The sequence below is a fragment of the Acartia tonsa genome, chromosome 8, assembly GCF_053477335.1.
Source record: "Acartia tonsa isolate MP-2025a chromosome 8, ASM5347733v1, whole genome shotgun sequence".
NCBI classification, from domain to species: Eukaryota; Metazoa; Arthropoda; class Copepoda; order Calanoida; family Acartiidae; genus Acartia; species Acartia tonsa.
This window is the reverse complement of record NC_137267.1, coordinates 35,312,138-35,336,767: the sequence shown is the minus strand read 5'-3', so window position 1 is coordinate 35,336,767 and position 24,630 is coordinate 35,312,138. Positions and strand designations below refer to the sequence as shown.

The 24,630-nt window shown below is 36.6% G+C and overlaps 1 protein-coding gene across 2 annotated transcripts in view; it reads right to left on the bottom strand.

Moving 5' to 3' along the window:
• LOC145326808 (uncharacterized) overlaps positions 1-24,630 on the bottom strand; it is a 33,117-nt gene that overhangs the window by 6,432 nt on the left and 2,055 nt on the right. For both annotated transcript variants that reach the window (XM_080170232.1, XM_080170233.1), the window contains 15 exons: positions 23,115-23,220; positions 15,831-15,970; positions 14,615-14,644; positions 14,305-14,416; positions 13,729-13,868; positions 12,080-12,206; positions 9,984-10,123; positions 9,128-9,230; positions 7,903-8,203; positions 7,296-7,488; positions 6,878-6,944; positions 5,524-5,587; positions 4,878-4,993; positions 4,299-4,387; positions 3,804-3,846 (listed from right to left, as the gene is read on the bottom strand). In XM_080170232.1, the coding sequence (XP_080026358.1) occupies positions 3,804-3,846; positions 4,299-4,387; positions 4,878-4,993; positions 5,524-5,587; positions 6,878-6,944; positions 7,296-7,488; positions 7,903-8,203; positions 9,128-9,230; positions 9,984-10,123; positions 12,080-12,206; positions 13,729-13,868; positions 14,305-14,416; positions 14,615-14,644; positions 15,831-15,970; positions 23,115-23,220 (1,771 nt within the window). The remainder of the gene's footprint in view (positions 1-3,803; positions 3,847-4,298; positions 4,388-4,877; positions 4,994-5,523; positions 5,588-6,877; positions 6,945-7,295; positions 7,489-7,902; positions 8,204-9,127; positions 9,231-9,983; positions 10,124-12,079; positions 12,207-13,728; positions 13,869-14,304; positions 14,417-14,614; positions 14,645-15,830; positions 15,971-23,114; positions 23,221-24,630) is intronic.

Sequence of the window (24,630 nt, the reverse complement as noted above, 5' to 3'; positions counted from 1 at the left end):
CAAATTGCCTAATTTTGGCGAGAACTGCAATAAAAAATTTTTTTTGGTGGCGGTGGTAAACGGCGGCGGGCGGCAGGAGCGGCGGTCCCGCCGCCGTTTTTTTAAAAAGATACCAATAGTTGGGGTAATTAGTGACCCAGCCCAAAATATTTCATCCAATTATCTCTAAAACTAAGAGAGTAGCATCCAAAATAAAATTGCTGGTATGTCGTGTGACGAGTCACCACATTTACCCTCCCCCCCTTTACTTACAATTTTGTTTTGACTTTTATTTTGGGTGCTACTCCCTTAGTTTTAGAGATAATTGGATTTAATCTTTTGGGCTGGGTCACTAATTACCCCAACTATTGGTATCTTTTTAAATAAACGGCAGCAGGACCGCCGCTCCCGCCGCCCGCCGCCGTTTACAGCTGCCACCAAAAAAAAAATTTTTATTGCATTTCTCGCTGAATTAGGCAATTTGGTATCATTTGAGACCATGTTATTTTTTTCGAGAATTTGAAAAAAATGACTAAATCCCCCGCAGGGTTGCTTGTAAGGCGAAAAATTTTTGAAAAAAATAACATGGTCTTAAATGATTTCAAATTGCCTTATTCAGCGAGAAATGCAATAAAAAAGATTTTTTTGGTGGTGGCGGTAAAAGGCGACGGGCGGCGGGAGCGGTGGTCTCGCAGCCGTTTTTTTTAAAGATACCAATAGTTGGGGTAATTAGTGACCCAGCCCAAAAGATTTCATCCAATTATCTCTAAAACTAAGGGAGTAGCACCTAAAATAAATTGCTGGTATGTCGTGTGAAGAGTCACCACATTCCCCCCCCCCCCCCCCCCCCCCTTTACTTACAATTTTGTTTCAACTTTTATTTTTGGTGCTACTCCCTTAGTTTTAGAGATAATTGGATGAAATCTTTTGAGCTGGGTCACTAATTACCCCAACTATTGGTATCTTTAAAAAAAAACAGCGGCGGGACCGCCGCTCCCGCCGCCGTTTACAGCTGCCACCAAAAAATTTTTTTTATTGTATTTCTCGCCGAATTAGGCAATTTGGAATCATTTGAGACCATGTTATTTTTTTCGAGAATTTGAAAAAAATGACTAAATCCCCCGCAGGGTTGCTTGTAAGGCGAAAAATTTTTGAAAAAAATAACATGGTCTCAAATGATTCCAAATTGCCTAATTCGGAGAGAAATGCAATAAAAAAAATGTTTTTGGTGGCGGCGGTAAACGGCGGCGGGCGGCGGGAGCGGCGGTCTCGCAGCCGTTTTTTTAAAGATACCAATAGTTGGGGTAATTAATGACCCAGCCCAAAAGATTTCATTCAATTATCTCTAAAACTAAGGGAGTAGCACCCAAAATAAAATTGCTGGTATGTCGTGTGACAAGTCACCACATTTCCCCCCCCCCCTTTACTTACAATTTTGTTTCGACTTTTATTTTGGGTGCTACTCCCTTAGTTTTAGAGATAATTGAATGAAATCTTTTGGGCTGGGTCACTAATTACCCCAACTATTGGTATCTTTTAAAAAAAACGGCGGCGGGACCGCCGCTCCCGCCGCCCGCCGCCGTTTACAGCTGCCACCAAAAAATTATTTTTTATTGCATTTCTCGCCGAATTAGGCAATTTGGAATCATTTGAGACCAAGTTATTTTTTTCCAGAATTTGAAAAAATGAATAAATCCCCCGCAGGGTTGCTTGTAAGGCGAAAAATTTTTGAAAAAATTAACATGGTCTCAAATGATTCCAAATTGCCTAATTCGGCGAGAAATGCAATAAAAAAAAATTTTTTGGTGGCGGCGGTAAACGGCGGCGGGAGCGGCGGTCTTGCAGCCGTTTTTTTTAAAGTTACCAATAGTTGGGGTAATTAGTGACCCAGCCCAAAAGATTTCATCCAATTATCTCTAAAACTAAGGGAGTAGCACCCAAAATAAAATTGCTGCATGTCGTTTATGAGAAACACCCTATAGTATAATCCACCCGCCCCCCCCCCAAAAAAAAATTAGGGGTTTTGGGGTGAGTGGGTGGTCAACGATAATTATAAAATCAAATATAGGCCTACAAAACTTGTATCCTAAGGTTTGCTCCATTTATCTCAAGTCGTTTATGAGAAACACCCTATAGTATAATCCACCCGCCCCCCCCCCAAAAAAAAAAAAATTAGGGGTTTGGGGGTGAGTGGGTGGTCAACGATAATTATAAAATCAAATATAGGCCTACAAAACTTGCATCCCAAGGTTTGCTCCATTTATCTCAAGTCGTTTATGAGAAACATCCTATAGTATAATCCACCCGCCCCCCCCCAAAAAAAAAATTTGGGGGGGGGGGGGTGGGGGGTCAACGATAATTTTAAAAGTAACTTTGGCCCCATAGAAGCTTATATCCAAAATTAGCTCCCTCTAGCTCTAAGGGTTCTCGAGTAAACCCCCCCCCCCCCTGCCCAAATGGTTATTTTCCACATCCCCCTTTTCAGGGTAATTTTTATCTTTAACATGTATTTAGGTTCATCCATAAGACTGGGGGTCAGCAGCTGTCCTCTAAAGTGATAGGGATCAAATTTATTTTTTTCAAACATTTCTTATTTAGAAAAATCATTAATTTCTACCTTATACTATATTTCATAATAATTAATGCATAAATCCCTTAAAAATTATTATTTTATCATAATCAATCTTTAAAAGAGGAGAAAAATGCCAAAAAACCTTTTTTTTTGCTTTGTTTTGGATTTGCATAATATGTTTGTTCACCAGTATTTCCCCCAAATGCTGTTTTTGAGATCTTGTGCTTTATTGGTGCTGATTAATTAAAAAATAACAGTGGAATTTTGTAACCAAAATAGGCATCTACAGTTCATATTAGGGTTGGGCCGGATATCCGGTGTGGCCGGATACCCGGCCGGATATCCGGCCATTTTCAATATCCGGCCGGATATCGGGCTATAACTTTTTTTTATAATTTATACCAAAAATCTCTGCTTTTTAAAATTTTAAATGGCTATAATTTTCTTATTATTGAAGCTAGAAGAACATTTTTTGAATATGTTTATCTTTATGTAAATTTTATATATGAAATCTCAAAAGTTTATTAATAAATTTTTTTTGCTACTTTAATATCTGGTAATTTAGCCGGTTATCCGGCCGGATATCAGGTATTTTGGCCGGATAACCGGATATTTGCCGGATATCCGGCCGGATACCGGATATCCGGCCCAACCCTATTTCATATTTATTGTAAAATCATCCTAAATGAATAATAAAGCTGCTATTTTGAAAATTCAGATTTGCATATGTTTGTTCAGGGTTTACATAAAAACAGGAATCTAAAAGGATAAGATGGCCGATAAATTGATGTACATCCCTAATGATGATACATAAAATAACAAAAAGTGGTTGAAAGCTTAGACAGTCAACTTAAAAAATCAACCAGTCAAAATTTAATAAAAGTCCACAAATTGTTAAGCCAACGAATAAAAACGTTATTAAAACACTTGAGGGACTAGTGTAATAAGTGAAGCTCATAATCATATGAAGAAAAACAAGAAAACAATTTTCTAATCATTTTACTTTGGCATCCAATTACCGCATAGAAATAATGAATATTTGAAGTTTTAAATTTTAAAAGAAGCCTGACTAAATTTTCCTTTGGTATATTTTACTCCCCAAAACCTACCTTGGACCTATGAGAAAAGATAACTAATACAAGCAGGTTAGCAAGACCTTTTGGTACTAACAGACAGATATCATGCTTCTTTTATATTAGGATAACAAATATTATTAATTATATAATACAAATGATTTGATTAAATCTTTCCTAAATGTTTTTCTTTTTTATGAGCATTCAGTTCCTTCAAAGTCTAGATAAAAAGGAGGTATAAAGTTTTAATTCTAACTTTAAAAAACCTAATCTTCATGGGAATCACCAAAACTTTCTAGTCTATCTAAAATGTTAGTGTTTCTACTACTATAAATGTTATCTTTAATACAAAGTAGAATGATGTCTGTCCGTTTGTCCGTCCGTCCCTTAAGATCTCGGTAACCACTGAACCGGTCGGATTCTACTCTTCAGGGTATACACCTTTTGGTCCTGTGGTGTTTATAGGATATATTCTTGGGGGGTGTGACACCCCAACCCCCCTAAAAATGAAAATCCCCCCCCCCACAAAAAAATTGTTTTAGGCAGTTACTTCATAATGAATGGCAGCACCAGAAATACTTATTTTTTTTTAAAATTACCTCTCGGGGTAAAGCCACTGGTGAAAACATTACCACAATTTTAAATACCGATTTAAAAACTTTATATCTGTTCCTGTAATATTTGTGAGCATATATTGCAGGGAAACACACCAGGATGATTACTACGCATATGATATTTTAATTTATGCGGACCTCTAAAAAACCTATAAAAAAATAGTTATTTATCGCGTTTTATAATAAACAGATTTCCCCGGATATTTAATTGTTCAATTATAAGATTTGAACCAGTTTTTTAGCACCGAGATTTCGAGGGCATGGGCTAAAAAGTTGGTTTTAATCTGATGATTGTTAATTTCTTAATCGTAGAAAACTAGATATAATACGATGACATACATAATTTTATTATATGGATAAGAACCGTTTCATATGCATCGGATAGTAATCGATACTGGATAAAAAGATTAAGTCATAATGCTTGTGCCTTACATGAAGGTCAAATTCTAATAGAAGGTATGTTTTTTTTAAAGCGAAGCTTTTCTATGATTAGGGCCAGTCCGTTTCTAACCTTTACTTTTATGGAGGTTGTCCAAATTAGTTATATTTTCCACTTATGACGCCGACAGTATGATCGATGGACTAACAGACAAAGTTGGATACTTAGTATCCTCACTTTGAAAGAATTATCAAACTTACTCGCCACAGGTATCACAAACAACTGTCTCTTTGTTTTTATGCATGCAGATAATATGTGTATCCAGACTCAACTTTGATTTGCACATTTTACCGCACTCTTCGCATTTCAATGGATTCTTAATAAAAAAAGGATTGTTTCTTGATTCATCACTTTAATTAGCACTAGCGACTACGCCCCCTTGTGGCCTCTAGGTGCACTTTAGGGTGAGAGTCAACACCCCATCCGGCATTTAAATTTTAGTTTTAGTAAAAATTTTTTGAAGAGGGGTCATTTTTTCTAGGGGCGATTTCTTTTGTTAAAATAATATAAACCTTCGGCAAAAAATTATAAACCTTCCTAGGACCTATGTAAAGCTACATGGTAAAGGAGAACCATATCAGTTCAGCTGTTAGCAAGATCCTCCAGTATACAGACAGACACACAGACATATTGTTAGGGGGACTATGCACAAACGGGAGCAAGAGATTCTAAGGGGTCAACATATCAATCCTAAAAACATATCTAGCCTCAAAACTTGGTATCACCATAAGGTAGAATCCATGAAACAGAGACCCCAACTAGTCCAGCGGATGCAGGGCTGAAAAATCATCCGGACGAACAGACATTATACTACTTGGTATTATAGATAATATACATGAATTTCACCTCAATGCCACGGCATACTTTCTTGTGCTTCTCCATATCATACCATAATTGTTTACAATTTCTGTTTTCAATTGATTTTAAAATTGGAACTACTTAAATTTTATATATGACAGTCTACTGCACAACATACCCCTTATAGTTTTTCTCTTAATGAATTAATCCCTTTTTTTGTGAGCAAGGAAGGGATACCTAAAGACTATATTTTTACATTTTTATGACATACTTGCATGCCTTATGTTGGCTTCTCCTTAAAAGAGGAAGAAAATATTATAATATAATATATACATGTATTACAGTTAGCAATCCGCCCAATTTATGGGCCGGATTCGGATTCTTACAAAATTCCGCCCAAAATAAAAGCGGATAAATCCGTGGATTGCGGATTACAGTTTTTTAGATTGTGGATTCTAGCAATACTTTTATAGGTCTTTTTATAAATAAATAATTCTAGCCCCTACAGCGGCCATCTTTTAACCCTTACTTAACCTAACCTAACCTAAAATAAGCATTGAAAGCTAATTTTAAATAAAATACAATAATTCTTTAAATGGTACCCATCATTTTACTTGTAGGAAACAATAAAATACTTTTTTAAGTGCTACAAAAGTCTTAAAAATTAATAATCCGAATCCGCAATTAGAATTGCGGATTCGGACATAGGCGTCCAAGGGGGGGGGTAATGGGCCATTTGGCACCCCCAAACGATTTTGGGGGTGCCGTAGGCACCCCCAAAATTTTGTGAACAATACCCCCCCCAAAAAAAAATTACCCCTACCTTGGGGGTGCCGTAGGCACCCCCAACGATTGGGGGGGGGGTATTTACCCCCCCCAAACCATTTTGGGGGGGTAAATACTCCCCCCAAAATAGAAAATCTTTAACAAAAAAAATTTTTGCGCGCTTCGCGCGCATTTTTAATACTAAATTTTTTATAAAATTTAAATTACCCCCCCCAAAAATTTTACCCCGGGGGTAAATTTTGGGGGGGGTAAACAAATTTTACCCCTGCCAACAGATTTCAGGGGGGGTAATTACCCCCCCCAAGCAAATTTTACCCCCGGGGTAAAAATTTTGGGGGGGGTAAAAAAAATTTGCGGCGCGCTTCGCGCGCCATTTTACCCCCCCCAAAACCAAATTACCCCCCCCTTAAAAAAATTTTACCCCCCCCAAAATAAAAAGCTTGGACGCCCCTGGATTCGGATACTTGGTTCAAAAACTGGCGGATTGCTGATTTCGGATTACCATCCCTTATATGTATGCAATTTATTTTAGTATTATCTATTGCAATCTTTATCATATTATTTACGGATAGACCCATTTGATGATGTTTAAAAATAACGTTTAAAATCAATCCTGCATTTTTTAAAGTGATTTCTTTTGTTATGATTTCTTCTTTCAAACGAAAACAGGGGTTGTTCACACGCTAAAATAAAATATGTTTGACAATATTCTTAAACATAAATAACTATTCCAGTATGACCTTGAAACCAATTATTATTTGCTGGATTGGAACCGGTTCTTAGACATACTCGAAAATCATGTAATTTGTTACGAATATTAAAATGAACAATCATAAGATCAATAACATTTTTGTTAACCCAGGTATTTGGCCTCTCGGAGTTAACAAAACCGACTTTAGACTTTTAATTTTATTTATGATGCAATAAATCACTAATACAATTTACACACCAAAGGAATATACAAACAAAAAATTGTAAAAACTGAATCAAAGTATCCATAAAATTCTTAATGTAAAATCAAGAAAAAAAATTACTTTTACAAGCCCCCTTTCTAAAATGCATCTTCATATGATGTTCTATCTGATGAGCCTCAAAATTCCGTAGAGTGCAAATGCCGCACCCTGTGCTGAATTCTCCAAAGAAACTCTTCCTTGTTATCATAAAATAATTGTAGTTTCCAGTATCCAGTGCGTTCAATATGCCTTCGTAAGTGTATATGCCTCGTCTCTAAATAAATACATTAGATATCAAGATGTTTAACAAGACAATCTATACCCTCGGCAAAGCGGGATCGAGACTAACCCACACCACGTCATACTAGAGACGTTAAAATAGTATCTAAAGCTGCTATCAAAGGGTTGGGTGTCTGTTGGATGTTACTTAACCAAGTATCCGAGTATTGTATCCCATTACCAACAGATGGTGATCTGGCTACTATAAATGATCACTTTAAATTAAGGAGAATCCTGTCCCTAAGAGGTATTGAGACAATCTAAGAAATTCAAACCAGCTGTACTTAACTTTAATAATAACTTTGTAGTTAGTTATAAATACAAATAATGAACAAACAGAATTTCAAACGATGTCACGGCTACTTCTTGTAAAGGTAGATAAAAAGAACTTGATAAAGAACAAATGTACCTGAGGAAATGTATTAGTAAACTCAATCAATCTCTTTGCTTTGATCTGGTTTGGTTCATTGTCAACTTCAGCTGTCTCAGCTTTATTTCCAATGCTATCCTTGTTCACATCAAAATGATCTTCAGATAATTTTCCTTCGGATTTAAGCTTTTCAACAATTTCAGAAACTATATCAGGGTTTTGTTTTTTAATTGTTTTTCTCAACCCAAGCTTCATACCAACTGAAAGACATTTCTTAAAGCGGCAGTATTGGCAAAATTGTCTCATAAGCTTTGTAATCTCACAGTCGCCATATTCACATCTAGAAAAATAATAATTAAATTTTTATTGATTAATTTTCTTGCATAAAAAATTACAACAACAAAAAGTTTGGGGTATAGTCCCTTTGATGTCAACGTCTCTTAAGGGGCGATTCGTCGTATTTTCATTTTTCACAGTAGCTTTTGAAAGGTTATTTTAGGTTAGGTTAGGTGATTGCCCCGCAGTAACTATAAAAAATAGAAAAAGCTACTGTTAAAAAACGACAAAACGCCCCTTAAGAGGCGTTGCCACGAAAGGGACAATACCCAAAGTTTGTTAAGAATGACAACGGAAATTTAGTGGGGGGTGAGGGAAGACTGCTCGTTGAAATAAGATCTTGCTTATTTGAGGGATAGATGGATATAGAATCAATTGCATCATGTAGATGTAGTTAATTAAATTCTTCAAATGAGTACACCGACAATGATGATACACAAAATTACCCCTTCTGTAGATTTTAATAAGTGGTTGAAACGTTTGAACACCCAACTTAATAAATCAACCAATCAAAATTCACTAAAGTCTCTAAAGTTAAGGCAACGAATAAGAAAATATTATAATAAACTTTGGGGACTAGTGCAAGGACGTCCAAGCGTTTTTATTTAGAGGGAGTAAAAATCTAGATTGAAAAATTTTGGGGGGTTAATTTATGTTCATCATATAATAAAAATAATAATAATTCATACAATAGAAACAAAGAAAAAGTGGGGACACTGGGCTGTCTTTTAAACTTGTCCCCAAAGTTTTATAATAACGTTTTCTTCTTCGTTGGCATTACAACTTTAAGGACTATAATGAGTGTTGAAACGTTTCAACCACTAATTTTAATCTACAGATAGGTTAATTATGTGTGTTATTATTGGGGATGTACATCAATTATTGGCCATTGTCTTATCCCTTTAGATCCCTGATAGAAACACTTTACCTTTTCTCTGGATCAGTATAAGCAAAAAAAACAGAACACGCATTACAAGAAACTGCTCCCATATTTTTATGAACTTCGGTTTCGTCGCCACAGACGGTACATTCTAAAAAATATGCAACAACATCCTTAAAATTAAAGCACAAAAACATTAGCAAAGTTTGGGTATTATCCTCTTAGAAATATTTTTTTTCAATATAGCGTTGTGTGAGGCAAAAATAGGAAAGAAAACTACAAGGGTCAACACTAAAGGAGCACCAAAAAAAGTGTAGAATAGCTTAATAGTTGGAGGTCAGAATTTTTATCATAATGATTTTAACATAAAATCTTCTTTAATTTTGTTTTGCTTGTGAACAGTCCTGTTTTATTCCTAAAAACTATAGTCTGCAATGACTGGATTTCTTTTGTTTACAAATAAGCACAATATTAAGAGAATGCCACAATTACCCTATAATTTCTCGATGGAGAAATACAAATTTTGCCCCCCCAACGACAGATAAAAAGGCAATTTAATAAACTTTGCGTCATTTTGCCCCCCAAATCAATTTTCGAATTAATTTCCTTGTTGGTTATACCTTATTACTCCATATTTATTTTATGTTCTCCATTACAGACAGACCAAGTGAGTTATAAACTAGATGCGTACTAGTACGGAGAAGCTCCACAAAAAATTGACTTCTATCTATAATATCAGCTGAGTAAATCAAATGACCGCCAGAGCATTACAGTCAGACTGACAGGCCATGTAAATTATATAATGAAAGCTTATTGGTTTAACTGATAATCTTCACAAAAAATTCCAGAAGTCTATCTTGACTAGTAGCTGAGAAAAAAAACCTATCCCTTAATACATAATTACCTCCATTATTGTCTTTAACCTTCTCAGGTTTCATTCCGACTTGTATACATTTGTTCCAGCGGCATCTTTTACAAACATTTTTGCTTTCCTCGGTTATCTCACAGTCATCGGTATTGTTAATGCAGGTTAGATTGCCAGCCCTTTATATTTTTGGAGTATTAAATAATGTAACATATTTATTAGACTATAAAAGTTGGAAAGATTTTTAATCAATATAATAGATTTGAAATCTGCATAAAATTTTAAGGATTTTTTATAAAATTAGTTTTTTATATAATTTTTTATTTAAAGGCGCAAATACAAATTAAGTTAAATAATTTTGAGATCTGTGATTGGTGGATTGAAAACTATCTGCGCTCTGATTGGAGAAGCTTAAGTGACGTACATCATTCAACCAATTAGAGCGTAGGTAGTTTTCAATCCAGCTATCCTATTGGTCAAAATTTATTAACTTAAATCGTATTTGCGCCTTTAAATAAAGAATTATATAAAAAACGAATTTTATAAAAAATCCTTAAAATTTTATGCAGATTTCAAATCTATTATATTGATTAAAAATCTTTAAAACTTTTATAGTCTAATATTTATATCCATGTTCTATTATATTTTTACACTAGATCATAAAAATATTTCTACATAGATTCAATAAATTTTTATAGCTAAAGCTCAGAAAAAGTTAGACCAAAAATTTAGCCAAACTTAGCAAATAACCAAATCGTAAATACAGTGTGGCCACAACCAAAAAAATACTGATACTGAAGAAAAAAAGGAAATACTGAAAATACTGAATCCTAAAATAAGAAAAAATACTGAAATACTGAACAAAAAAATACAAATACTGAATAAATATTTTTTTATATGATTCCTCATTTCAAAATTTCATATATCATAGCTTTATCATTAGGGGGATATTTTAAAGATCTTTTAATTTTGCCTCTTAGATTTTCTTGCACCAATTAAGCAGAAAATGACTGATAAATATATTAAATGATTACAAAACTTAAATACTTTTTAGTTGAGTTAAGAGCATAGACGTCCAACCTTTTCCCCCCCCAAAATTTTTACCCTGGGGGTAAAATTTGGTTGGGGCCGGTGGGGGGGGGGTAATTACCCCCTATGAAATCTGTTGGCAGGGGTAAATTTTGTTTACCCCCCCCCCCAAAAAAATTTACCCCCGGGGTAAAATTTTTGAGGGGGGTAATTTAAATTTTTAAAAATATTTAGTATTAAAAATGCGCGTAGATAATAATATTAATATTAATATTAATAGACAAAAAAAATATCTGAAAAAAATACTGTATAAAAGCATATCAACTATCTAAAAAATTTATATTTGAGATGAAATTGAAAAAAAATGTATATTACCATAAAAAAAGCAAAATTAAAATATTTAGTATTAAAAATGCGCGCAGACAATAATATTAATATTAATATTAATAGACAAAAAAAATATCTGAAAAAAATACTGTATAAAAGCATATCAACTATCTAAAAAATTTATATTTGAGATGAAATTGAAAAAAAATGTATATTACCATAAAAAAAGCAAAATTAATGTACAAAGTTATAGGGTAATTTAAAGGAAAGTAAAGTGAGGCGTGAAGAGCCGAAAAAATCTGACATCAACTACTTGAAAAAACATCTTATTTATGCAAAATTTTTTAGAATTTAAGAAATATAAAAATACTGAATCATGAAAATTTCCAAAAACTGAAAAATACTGAATAAAATTTTCAAATACTGAATATTCAGTATTTACTGAAAATACTGAACCCCCAATTTCCAAATACTGAAGAATACTGAATATTTTCAGTATACTGAAAAATGTGGCCACGCTGTAAATATGTAAAATTTATATTACATTGATTATTTCGAAAGATTAATATAAGATACCTAGTGAAATTACTTTCCGTATGTAGATTATTCTATCCATTAAAAAAATTAGTAAAAGAAAAGTTCTTTTTTTTCAAAGGCTTTTTGGAACCTTTTTGAGAAAAAGGATAAATGCATAATGCAACATTAATGAAAAAGAACATTATTTTTAATCTAAACAGTCTAAAATCTATGTCCTACACAACTTTGACTAGAAAACTAACCTTTCTCCAGAACATCTTCTAAAAAAAGAAACACAGGAAGCGCAACCCTTTGCTCCATAATTACGAAATTTCAAGATTGCGGGGCTGCCACAGATTTGACATGCATCAGATGATGACATGCTATTTTCTACAAACAAACAAAAATAGTGTTTTCTAACAAAGTGCCTAGCAATCACAGCCCCCCCCCCCCCCACCATCTTATTTTAAAATAGAGACCCAATAAGTACCCTTAAAATTTATCTCACATTCTGTAGGCAATTTAATAACCAACAAATTTGCTTTTATGATTTTTTCTGTCATTCGAAAGGAACATGGAGATAAAGGTCATTTTATGAAGGTAGGACGAAAATTACCGGATTAACCCCTCCCGAAAAAATAAGGTGAATTGGTATTTAACCCTGCAGGATGTACTCAACTAACAGGTCTAATCTGTGGGGATACTGTAGCTCTACAGTAAAGCACTGAGTTACGGTAATGAGAATTCGAGTTCAAACCCAATGTGTTGCTATCAAAACATGTTGTCTCAAATACTCCTATCAATTCACGCAACCTCCCCCTAGTTGCGGTAAATGGGAGATTGTTCGGATGTTTAATAAGCAAGAGTAGAATACCAACACATCCCTTAATCCCAGTCTTCTCTCAGGAGAGAGTGTCATTCATTTCGATGGCTTAATCTGGGACACCTGCCATACTGAAAATCGGAGAGGGTGAGGTAATAACGAGGAGCTCTCATAAGACAGGTGCTTACTCTATAAGTGTCTTACCATACTCCAGGAGTCTTAGGTCCAAACTCTAAGAAACTATGGCTAATCAAACAAATCAAATAAACCTGTGCTCAATAAAAACAAAGATACCTCAAGGAAAAATTCAAACATATAAAAAATAAACTACCCCCTCCCCCTTATTTTTATAATATTTTATAAAAACACCCTTTAGCTGCTGAAAGACTGTCACTAGTGGACCTAATGCCCCAAATCTGAAACCCCCAGCTCCAATGACAAAAAAGTTCTAGGCATTTCAAAATGACATCTTAGGTATATGAAAATTTTAAAAGTTTTCCAATGCTAATGATAAAAATTTCAATATCAAATTTCATTGCCTAGACACAAAACTATAAGCTTATCTTCGTCAGTAACTGGTTAAATTTTTACAATAAAAATGCCACTTTTCAAAGTAAAAATATCCCAAAAAAATTCAGTTTAACTTTGCATTTTTGAGCAGAAAATCATAGCGGGAAAATAATAAATTAACATAAGCTCAGCTGTGATTGGTTGTTGAGCTGATTCAGCCTTCTGGAAATACTACTGTACTCTCAGTACAATCTAAGTTAAAGTTAATTTTTTAGTGATTTTGACTATAAAAATGGGTATTTTCATTGTAAAAATATAATAATTTACTGGCAACCTAAATTTATGCCGCAAATAGGCTTATAATTTGTTTCTAGGCTACGTAGTTTAATTTCTAAATATCTATCATGACCAATGGAAATATTTCAAAATTTTCATGTACACAATATGTCATTTTAAAATGCCTACAGCTGTTTTGTTATTAAAGCAGTAGGCTTCAAATTTGGGGTATTGGGTTTACTTGTGACAGTCTTTCAGCAGTTAGATTGGTTTATTTCTTGCAGGGTTCTTTTAAAAAGATACCTTTATTAGTGTTGATGGAAGGCTTCGAAGGATCTATTCCAACTTCTATACATTTGTTGTAACGACAACTTCTACATTTTTTATAGGTTCTCTCGTTTATCACACACTCATCAGTTTTGGAAATGCAGGTTGGTTTACCCCTAAAGATTTATTTTTCATTGATGGATTGTATTATATGATTGAAATATCCAGTTAACAGTTAGATTTGCTCTTTAAACTTTGTAAACTAGCTTGCTGAAACAAACAATTCATTCCATACTTTAGTAGAAAGAAAAATTGAAACCCAGCAGCCAAGAAAATGTATTTTGAAAAAAATCATAGTAGGGAAGGTACAGCTACGATTTAAGTAAGAGTGATTATGAACTCACAATACCTTCCTAGAACACCCCTGCTAGTTAGTTTCTTTGGTATGCTCAGGTAAATTTGTACCTTGCTTAAGCTAGCTGTGTATGTTGCGTGATTTTTTCCGAATTAATTTCATTGTGAACCCATAACCAACCTGAAGTTGAGAGGATGTGCTATGTTTTATGCTCTGATCTGATAGTTATTTTATATGGGTTTAAACCTGTTACTTACCTCTTGTGCCATTTTAAAAAAAAATGTTGACATCCGCGGCATGTAACCACTCCATAATAAAGATATCGGATGGCAGGGGCAGTTCTGTTACAGACTTGACATTTTCTTAAACCTATAAACAAAAAAGAGATTTCTTTGAAAGTGCAAGTAACCCTCATCCTATTGGTCTATACTATGCCAACTACGCTTTAACAAAATATTTAGTTTTCAGTAATTTCAAATGGAATTAATTGGCTAAATAGCAACCCCTGTATCCATAAAAAAAATCCACTGAAAGATGACATAAGTTTTATAGAAAAAATCAACTTACTTGGATTTTCCTCAATTTTCTTCTCCGAATCTATAAGAAATATGGCTTTTATTATAAAGATAATAATGATGATATGAAATAAATTTGAAAAAAAAATTCACTAACTTACTATATACATACATGAAAACTTTTATAAGGCTGTCATAAGTTTTATAAAAATTCAGTAGGTATTATACTTTTAATATTTTTTTTCATATTTTGAAAATTTTGGTATGACAATTCACTTAAAGGAAGCCTGCAAGAAATACCATGCTTTAACTGCTATGACTGCCACAAGTAGACCCAATAACCCAAATTTAAAGCCATCAGCTTCTATAACAAAAAAGTTCTAGCCATTTTAAAATGACATTTATGTACAATGAAAATTTTGCAAGAATTTCAATGCTAATGTTAGAAATTTTAAAATTAAACTAAGTGGCTTAGAAACAAAATTATAAGTTTATTTTTGTCATAAATTTAGGTTGCCAGTAACTAATTATAATTTTACAAAAAATACCTACCCATGTTTATAGTCAAAATCATTAAAATAAATTAAGTTTAACTTGCGTTGTACCGAGTGTACTGTAACCAATCAGAAGGCTGAATCAGAAAAGCAACCAATCACAGCTAAGCTTGTATTAATTTCCCCCTTTGTTTCCGCTATGATTTTCATTTACAAATGCAATTTAAATCGAATTTTTTTCATAAATTTTGACTATGAAATGTAATGTTTATATTGTAAAAATGTAATCAGTTACCGGAAATCTAAGTTTCTGACAAAGATAAAGTTATAATTTTGTGTCTAGGCGACGTAATTTAATTTTATACCTATTGTTTTTTCTTTTTATGAGCATTTGAAATCTTTCAAAATTTTCATTGTACATAAAATGCTATTTTGAAATGTCTAGAATATTTTGGTTATTGAAGCTGAAGACTTTAAATTTGGAGTATTGGGTCTACATAATAAAGTTGTATTTAGCTTTTCATCATGGTCTCTAAAATTACAACATAAAAAGCCTTTTTAGGTGATTTTCAGAGAGTCGAGAGAGAAGGGACAATGGGCTGTTTATGACACTGGTTCCCAAAGTTTAATAATAATGTTTTCTTACTCATTGTGTTTAATTGTTTCAACCACTAATTTTAATCTACAGAAGAATCATCATTGGGGATGTACATCTATTTATTGGCCATTGTCTTACCCTTTAGATATCTGGGTAGTCCCATTTTACAAATATACCTTTATTAGTGTCTTTTGGTGGCTTCTCAGGATCCATCCCGACTTCTATACATTTGTTGTAACGACAACTTTTACATCTATTTCTGGTTTCCTCGGTTATCTCACACTCATCAGTATTGGAAATGCAGGTTGGTTTAGCCCTAAATAGTTATTTGCCGCATTTTATTATAGACAGCTTTCCATGGTTCGGTATTATAATTAAATATTAAAAGATTATAACCAATTTTGTAAGCCCCAAGGGAACGACGACCCGGTCGGACAAACATGGAATTAATTTTATGATAGTGTAAGGCCCAATCTTGGGGGCAAGGCTAAGTCGGTTTATTTCGGTTATTTCGTTTTTCCCTATGTTCTAATCGACTGAGAAAAAAACATAAAATTCATTATTTAATTGCCTACAAAAAAAGTATGAAAGCAAATTTTTGTGAGATGAATTTTTAAATCATAAAAAAGCTTGTTTAGTTTTCTCAGAATTTAACATTTTGTGAGGCCATATCCAGTTTTGACCTTTTGTAGTAACTTTTTCAATCTTAATATGTACATAGAAGAACGATGTCTGTCTGTGTGTTTGTTTGTAGCGAAAGATCTCGCTAACCGCTGAACCAATCAGGTTATCCTTTACAGGATAGCTTCTAATAGGTCCCGGGAAGGTTTATTACTATTTTCTTGGGTTGTGGGAAACCCCTAACCCCCTTAAAAAATTAAAAATATCCCTCCCCCCCCCCACAAATTTTTTTTATATTTTAAACTAAAATTAAAATAGTGGGGTCGAATAAAACCCCCCCCCCCCAATTTTTTTTTTTTAATTTTCTATATAATCTAAAACACGAAAAATTACTTTGAACAAACCTCTTGGGGCTAGGGGCGAAGCTGCTAGTTTTATATAAATGGGGACGTAACTGAAGCCTTTTTGATGCAAGGGGGGGGGGGGGGATTTCTTAGGAACCACTTGATGAGCCGTACAAATTTTTTTGAGATAAGCTTTTATGGGTATGAACAGCTTTTAGTTTCAAATTTAAAAAAAAACGAAAAAACACCCGAGATGGCCCTTCCTTACACTATTTATCTTAATATTTCTGGAAAATTGTCTGTAATATGATGCTATATATATTTTTTTTGTAATCCAGTGGATAATAAACAGTTTCAAAGCCATGCTGGAAAAGTTATTATTGGTGTATTATCATAAGTAGCATAGCTCCTTGTTCTTTATACAATACATTTCCACATCAGAATAGGTATAAAAAAGGGATTTGGGGATTTGTAATAACTATTAACATTATGTTAAGTACCAGCAATTTAATTTTGTTTGCTTCTCACTTAGTTTTAAAGAAAATTGAGTGAAACCTTTTTATTTGTTTTCGCGAATCAAACAATTTGTAATATCTAATTTAAGACCATGTTATATATTTTTTTTTATATTATCCTTTCAACTAACCCCTGACGGGGTACTGTCATTTTAATGTTGAATTTATCATTTCACAAAGGTCCGAGGGTGCAAGCTTTTCCGCAGTGGACCTATCCGGGGAGGAGGAGAAGAAGATGTACACCCCCAGGCAAACCTGCACCAAACCACCTGTTCTGACAGCCATGTCTCCCGTCCGGGTTTCCCCCACGGGGCTGGCCTAAAGGGCTTTTAAGTCAGCCCCTGTCAGCTCTGGAGGCCTTGGAGGCCTTTCAACTCCAACCCTCCAACATCACCCCCCCTCCTCCCCTCATCCTCTCTGGCGACATCCATCCAAATCCTGGTCCCAAATACCCTTGCTCTACCTGCTCCCGCAACATTACCCGCTCCTCTGGTGCCTTCCTCTGTAACTCCTGCCAACTTTGGGTTCATCCTAAATGTTCCCTCCTCTCATCCAAATCCGAATACAATTCTAACTGGTCCTGTCCACCCTGCATCTCTGCCTCCCCTACCCCCTTCTCACCTATTTCCCCCCAACAACCTACACCCCCACCTAAATCCCGTAGCCCCAAATTTCCATGTCCTATCTGTTCCTTAGGTGTTACAAAATCCACTGGCTCCTTCCAATGTAACTCCTGCCTCCAATGGGTCCAACCCAAATGTTCCCTCCTTCCATCCTCCACCCACTACTCCCCCTTCTGGATATGCCCCTCCTGTTCCCCCCAAAATTCCCCCCCTCCCTCACCCTCCACACCCAACTCCCCGTCTCCCCCACTTTCCCCAACAGCACCTCCATCACCACCACACCCTCAAACACCCCCGCCCCCTCCTCCCCCCACCCCTGCCCCCCGCAAACCTCCTGGTAAACATTTCATCCTCCAATTCAACTGTAATGGTCTCCTTACCACCCAAGATGAACTCCACAACCTTATTTCAACCCTTAACATCCCAATTACCTGCCTCCAAGAAACTAAACTCTCCTGCAAATCCAATCCTAAACCTCTCCCTGGCTATAACTTCATCAGGAAGGATCGACAAGACCGACCTGGTGGAGGAATAGCCTTTCTCATTGCCGAAGACATCCCCTTCACACACCTTAACCTTAACCACCTCTCCAATGGCCCCCTTGAGGTTGATGGCATCCAAATTTCCCGCAATGGCTCCCCTCTACAAATCATCAACCTTTACCTCCCCCCACACTCCTCCTGCCCCCCACACTCCTCCTGCCCCCCACAATACACCCCTGACTTTAACCTCCTTTTTGAAAATTCAAATGACCTTATCCTAGTCGGTGACTTCAATGCCCACAACCCCGCCTGGAACTCCATCACCCTTGACCAATCTGCCATGAATCGTGGGGAGGCTCTGCTGGAAGCTCTCAATGAGAGCAGCCTCTGCCTCCTCAACAAGGATTCCCCTACCTGCCTTCCCCCCAACGGCCAACCCACATCACCTGACCTTTCCCTATGCTCTGCCCACCTTGCCCTTGATTTCTCCTGGCACACCCTCACCACCCTCCGCTCTGATCACCTCCCCATTCTCCTCTCCCTCCCTGAAATCACCAGAACCCCCCGCCCTGTTAAAACCTTCCACAACTTCCATAAAGCAGACTGGGACACCTTTACCCTTGAAACCGAAACCCTCTTTGAAGACCTTCCTGACCCTTCCTCCTGCTCCCAAGGTGAAGCCACTTTTCGCCAAATCCTTCAAACTGCCTCCAAACACACTGTCCCTGCCGGCTTCATCAAAAACCAAAACCCCTCCCTCCCTCAGTCGGCTAAACCCCTCATCCAGCAAAGAGACTCCTTAAGAGAAACCAACCCTCATGATCCTCAAATCCAAATCCTTAATGACCAAATCTCCTCAATAGTTAACCAGCATTCCAACAAAAAATGGCAAGAAACCCTCTCTAAATCCGACCATAGAACAAACCCTTCCAAATTCTGGTCCCTCCTCAAATCCCTTTTCGGCAAAAACAACTCCCCTCCCTCCAACCAACCCATTTCCTTCAACAACAACAAAGTCCACACATCCCACCTCCACATTGCTGAATCCTTCACCAGTCAATTCACCTCTGTCTCCCGCCACACTTCAAACCCTTTCTCCAGAAAAATCATCCGCAAAATTCGCCGCCGTAACCACCTTAACAGAGACTTCCAACCTTTCACCCCTGCCCTTGTCCTTGAAGCAATTAAAAATTCCTCCAATTCCTCTGCACTTGGCCCTGACAACCTTAACATCCTTCACCTCAAACACCTTGGTCCAAATGGCATTTCCTACCTCACTAAACTTTTTAACCTGTCCATCTCCGCTGCTAACATCCCTGCCATTTGGAAACTATCCAAAATCATTGCCCTCCTCAAACCTGGTAAACCCCCTGACCCACAGTGAGCCCAGGAATCCAATTTTGTGGAAAAAATTAATAACTTCCTTATTTTTCAACCAAATCAAACAATTTTTTTTTTAATTAAAAGGTTTTTATAGTACCTTTTACAGAATTAACAAGATTATCCCTTCCTCCCTCTCTAGATGATTGGGGGGTCAAAATATCACCCCCAAAAATTGGGTTTTGGTCGATTTTGACCCAGGCCACTTTGAATGGCCATCACGGCCAGGGAAGTGATGGGAAAAAAATTGTGCAAAATAGCAAAGATGGGCAATGGCCCAGTGTGTCAAGTGACATGTGTCCCAGGCCTGTCAGCCAAGCAGTCTGGCTGCACTGGCATGCCAAAAATCCTCAAAAAACTCAATTTTTGACAATTTTTGCGACCTTTAACTGCGGCTGTCGGCCAAACGGCCGGTCAGATCACCTCTGGCCGCACACCCGCCAATCCGGCTTGGAATGACCTACAAAAAAGTGGTAATACACGTGGCTGCGCCACAAACACACGCCGCCCTGTGTGCAAAAAACACAACAAAAAATTGTCATTTTTTTGGTGTGCTAACTTTGCCGCCAATTAAAGGACGGAAGGCGGCCGGCAATTATCTCTAACTTCTTCTGAGTGCAGTTAGAGCCGGCCATTGTGGTTCTAAAGATACCTTTAGATTTCTGGTAGCCCCTCCAGGAGGCCCTCAGGGTCCAATACACAAGGGCATAGTAAAATTTTATTTTGAGGTGCTCTAACTTTTCCACCACTGGTGGGAAAATTTTATGCCATGATTTTTTGGAAAGGCATTTTGCCAGATTTTTACCCTGTAAAAGGTTTTTTCTCTATAATGAAATCCGGCAGCAAATTATATAAGGATTATACACTAAAAATAGCTTAAAACGACCTTTACAAAAATATCTATAGAGGTTAAGCAACTAAGTGAAAGTTGATAAGACCAATGGGATCCTCTTATATATTGCCTAATTAATGCTAGAACTTCATCCTAAAAATTTTCACCTCGTTGCTAAAAAGATCAAGGTATTTGAATCAGAGCTTAAAAAAATATTCAACGTGCTTTTTTTTTGCATTTTCACCAACTTTCTTTAATATGGATTCAAGAGGTTTTTTTTATACAAAACTATTTAGTTTCTTGTTATCCAGCGTTAGATAATTGCACAACCTTTCTAAAATGTTATTACATTACGTCCTAAGTTAATATTTGATTAAATGGCAAGTAAAACAAAAAAAATTTAAAAATATTTTTTTTGGGAGATTTTTGTATCTAAATTTCATGAATTCCAGGGTAACAACTTCAGAAGGCCATAAAAACTTTAATTTTTAAAATTTTTCATTAATTTAAAATGGCAAACCTCCTCTAATATGATGAATTTTAACATGGACTTTTAAAATAATTAATTTTCTAAAGTTCGATTTTGGGCATAAATAATTTTTTCCACAAAGTTGGATTCCTGGGCTCACTGTGTGACCTTTCCACCTCCTACCGCCCAATCTCCCTCCTCTGTCCTGCAGCAAAAGTCCTTGAACGCCTACTCCTTCCCTACTTAAAACAATCCCTTTCCACCCACCCCTCACAACACGGATTTAAACCCCTCCATTCCACCACCTCCTCCCTTCTCAACCTTTCCACCACCATTGCCAATGGCTTCAACCAAAACCTCCCTCCCAGCCGCACAACTGTTGCCACCATCAACCTTTCCAAAGCATTTGACTGCATCCCCATCCACCTCCTTCTCCAAAAAATCTCCTCCTCCAACCTTCATCCTAACATCATCAGATGGCTGTCCTGCTACTTGCATGGCAGGATGGCTTTCTGTTCCTACCAAAACACCAATGCCTCTCCTAAAATCGTCCACACTGGTGTCCCCCAAGGCTCTGTTATCTCCCCTGTCCTCTTCAACTTTTACATAGCAGATGCCCCCCACATTCCCCCTGCCCTCACCTCCTCCTATGCCGACGACCTTAACTCCTTCCACTCCTCTCCTGACATCCCCCAGTCAGTTGAATCCATCAACTCCCACCTCTCCTCAATTGCTGACTGGGCCTCCTCCAACGGCCTCTCCATCGCCCCCAACAAATCCACTGTCACCCTCTTCACTCCCGACCGCAAACACCAATCCAACCTCCATCCTCAAGTCCAAATTAACGGCTCCACCCTTCCCCTTGAGAAAACCCCTAAAATCCTTGGAGTTACCTTTGACACCTTTTTCAATTTCAGTTCCCATGTCTCCACCATTTCCTCAAAAATTTCCTCCCGCCTTAGAATCCTCAAATGTCTGGCTGGCACCAAATGGGGCCACCAGAAGGAGACCCTCCTTACCACCTACAACACCCTCCTCCGCCCCATCACCACCTATGCCTGTCCTGTTTGGTTCCCTAACACCTCCAAAAACAACATTGACAAACTCCAAGTCCTCCAAAACCAAGCCCTCCGCATCTGTATTGGTTCCACTAAAAAATCTCCTATAAGCCACCTCCACCAAGAAAACAAAATCCTACCAGTACGGAACCACCTTTCCCTTTTATGTTCCCAGTACCTGGCCTCCTCCCTCCGCCCCTCCCATCCATCCTTCCACAACGTCACAACCCCCCCTGGCCCTAGATCCAAAAAATCCACCCTTCAATCCATGTTCCTTCCCACCCTACAACCTTTTCTTTCACCCGACAACACCCTCCTTCCTACAAACTACAAATCCACAATCTCCAGACTCCACACCTCTGCTGTTACCCAAGCCATAAATTCCTACCCCCCAAATCCTGTCCTCAACCACGCCCCCCCTGACATCAACCCTTCCGAGACCCAACTTCCCAGGCACTACAGAACCATCCTCTCCCAATTAAGATCCAACTATTGTCCTAAACTCCAAAGCTACCTCCATTCCATCAACGCTTCTCTTACCCCCAACTGCCCATCCTGTCCCGCTAATCCTACCCCAGAAACTGTCCAACATCTCTTTTCCTGCCCAAACAATCCCACAAATCTCACTCCTATGGATCTTTGGCAAAATCCCTCCCATGTAGCTGCCTTCCTCTCCACCCATCCAAGTTTCACTAGTCTTCCTCCCCTCCTCCGCCCCCCTCCAGAGCCCCCACCATAAGCCCCCCACCATCCTTCTGATGACAACCCGGACCAGAAACGGACAAAGAACAGCCAATACAACAACATCATTTCACAAGATAACTTTTACCCAGGAATAAGGTATAACCAACAAATGAAATAATTCTAAAATAATATTTGGGGGGCAAATAAAAAGGTCATCAATTTAACTAGGTGTCACCCCCCCCCCCCCTCCCCCAACAACAGCTGAAATTTACAGATATGTTGCATGATTTTTTTTCAATAAATTTCATTTTTGGTATAAGCTGGCATTTAACACCACTTTTTGTGTATTGGGCTGCAAATTGAACCCATAACCAACCTGGTGATGAGAGGATGTGCTATGCTCTGATACAGTTATGTAATATTATACCTATGGGTTAGAACCTGTTACTTACTTTTTGTGCCATTTTCTAAAAAAATCTTGACATCCGCGGCATGAAACTACTCCATTTAAATTCCAGCAGGCGGCAGGGCTATTACAGACTTCACAAAGTTTTATTCCTGTAAACAAAAAAAGAGATTTTTTTAAAGGTGCTTAGCAAACACAAAACCCTACCCTCCATTATATTTAAAAGAGGCGATATTTTTTTGTTTTGTTTTGCCATGCAAGAAGCCCTCATCCTATTGGTCTATTCTGAACCCAAGATAGCTAGCCAAACGTAAAATACAAACACACAAAGACTAACCCCCTTCCCCCGTTAATATTAATTTATTTAAAATTATGGGAGAGGGGATTTTGTACTTTTTAATAAAAAAAAACATTGGAAAAGAAAAATATTAATTAGAATACATACACTTTAGGAACAGGGGGAGGGGGATGGGAACTTAACTAGTTAGGTTAGGCTTATAGTTTCTACAAAAAACACCACCAAAACCCATTCCCTAACTATTTTAATAAAACATTTTTTTTGACACCACTACACCATAAGAAAGTCCTCCTAGAGATTTTTTTCCCATAAAGAAAGAATAGGGTGAGGCGGGGCATTACCGGTAATTTTTTCGGTTTTTTGAAGAAAAAAATGGGGTAAATATTAATATTTTAAAATGGGACCAAGACCATTAGAAAGCTTACGGAAAGGACTATCAGGTCCTAATAGGACGTTATCCTAGGACTTTTAGAAGTTTGTCATAATTGGACTCAAAGAAATTACCGATAAATGCCCCACGGTGGGGCATTGTGGGTAACGTCTTTTCAACCTAAAAAAATCGATGAAAAACGGCCAAACGGCCAGTCAAACATAAATAATCATAATTAGTATAGGTTATAGGGATTATCCACAAAAATTTTCATAAAGATCGGACTATTCCTTCTATGTCAAAAATAATTTTTTTTAAAAGACGAGAAATTTCGATTTTTTTTTCACAAAAATTTTCTTAAAAAATAAAATTTAATTTTTTTTATATAAAAAAACCTGCTCTTATTCACTTTTTGGCCTAATTCTTAAAAAGCCCATATTGAATTTTAGATTTTACCAAAGAAAACCTGAAAATTGATCTTAAAAATCGAATTTTAATTTTTTTTTCGACGTTACCGAAAAATACCCCGCGCGAACTTTGGTCATTTTTGAAAAAAATATTAACTCTACATTTAAGCTCTCAACGGATTTAGAAAGAGTGGGCAATTCTTAGTTCAAAAGGTTTTTACGGATCAGTTCTAGGTCTTACCAATTTTTGTGTAGGTCGATCTTTATACACCTAGGTGAAAAATTTTTTGAAAAAAAAATTTCGTCCGACTTTGAGACCCAAAAAGTACCCTTAAAATTCATCTCACAAAAATTTCATTTTATACTTTTTTGTAGGCAATTTAATAAGGAACAAATTTGGTTTTGTGCTTTTTTCTGTCAGTCGATTAAAACATGGAGAAAAATATCATTTTCTGAAGGTGGGTAAAAAATTACCGGTAATGCCCCT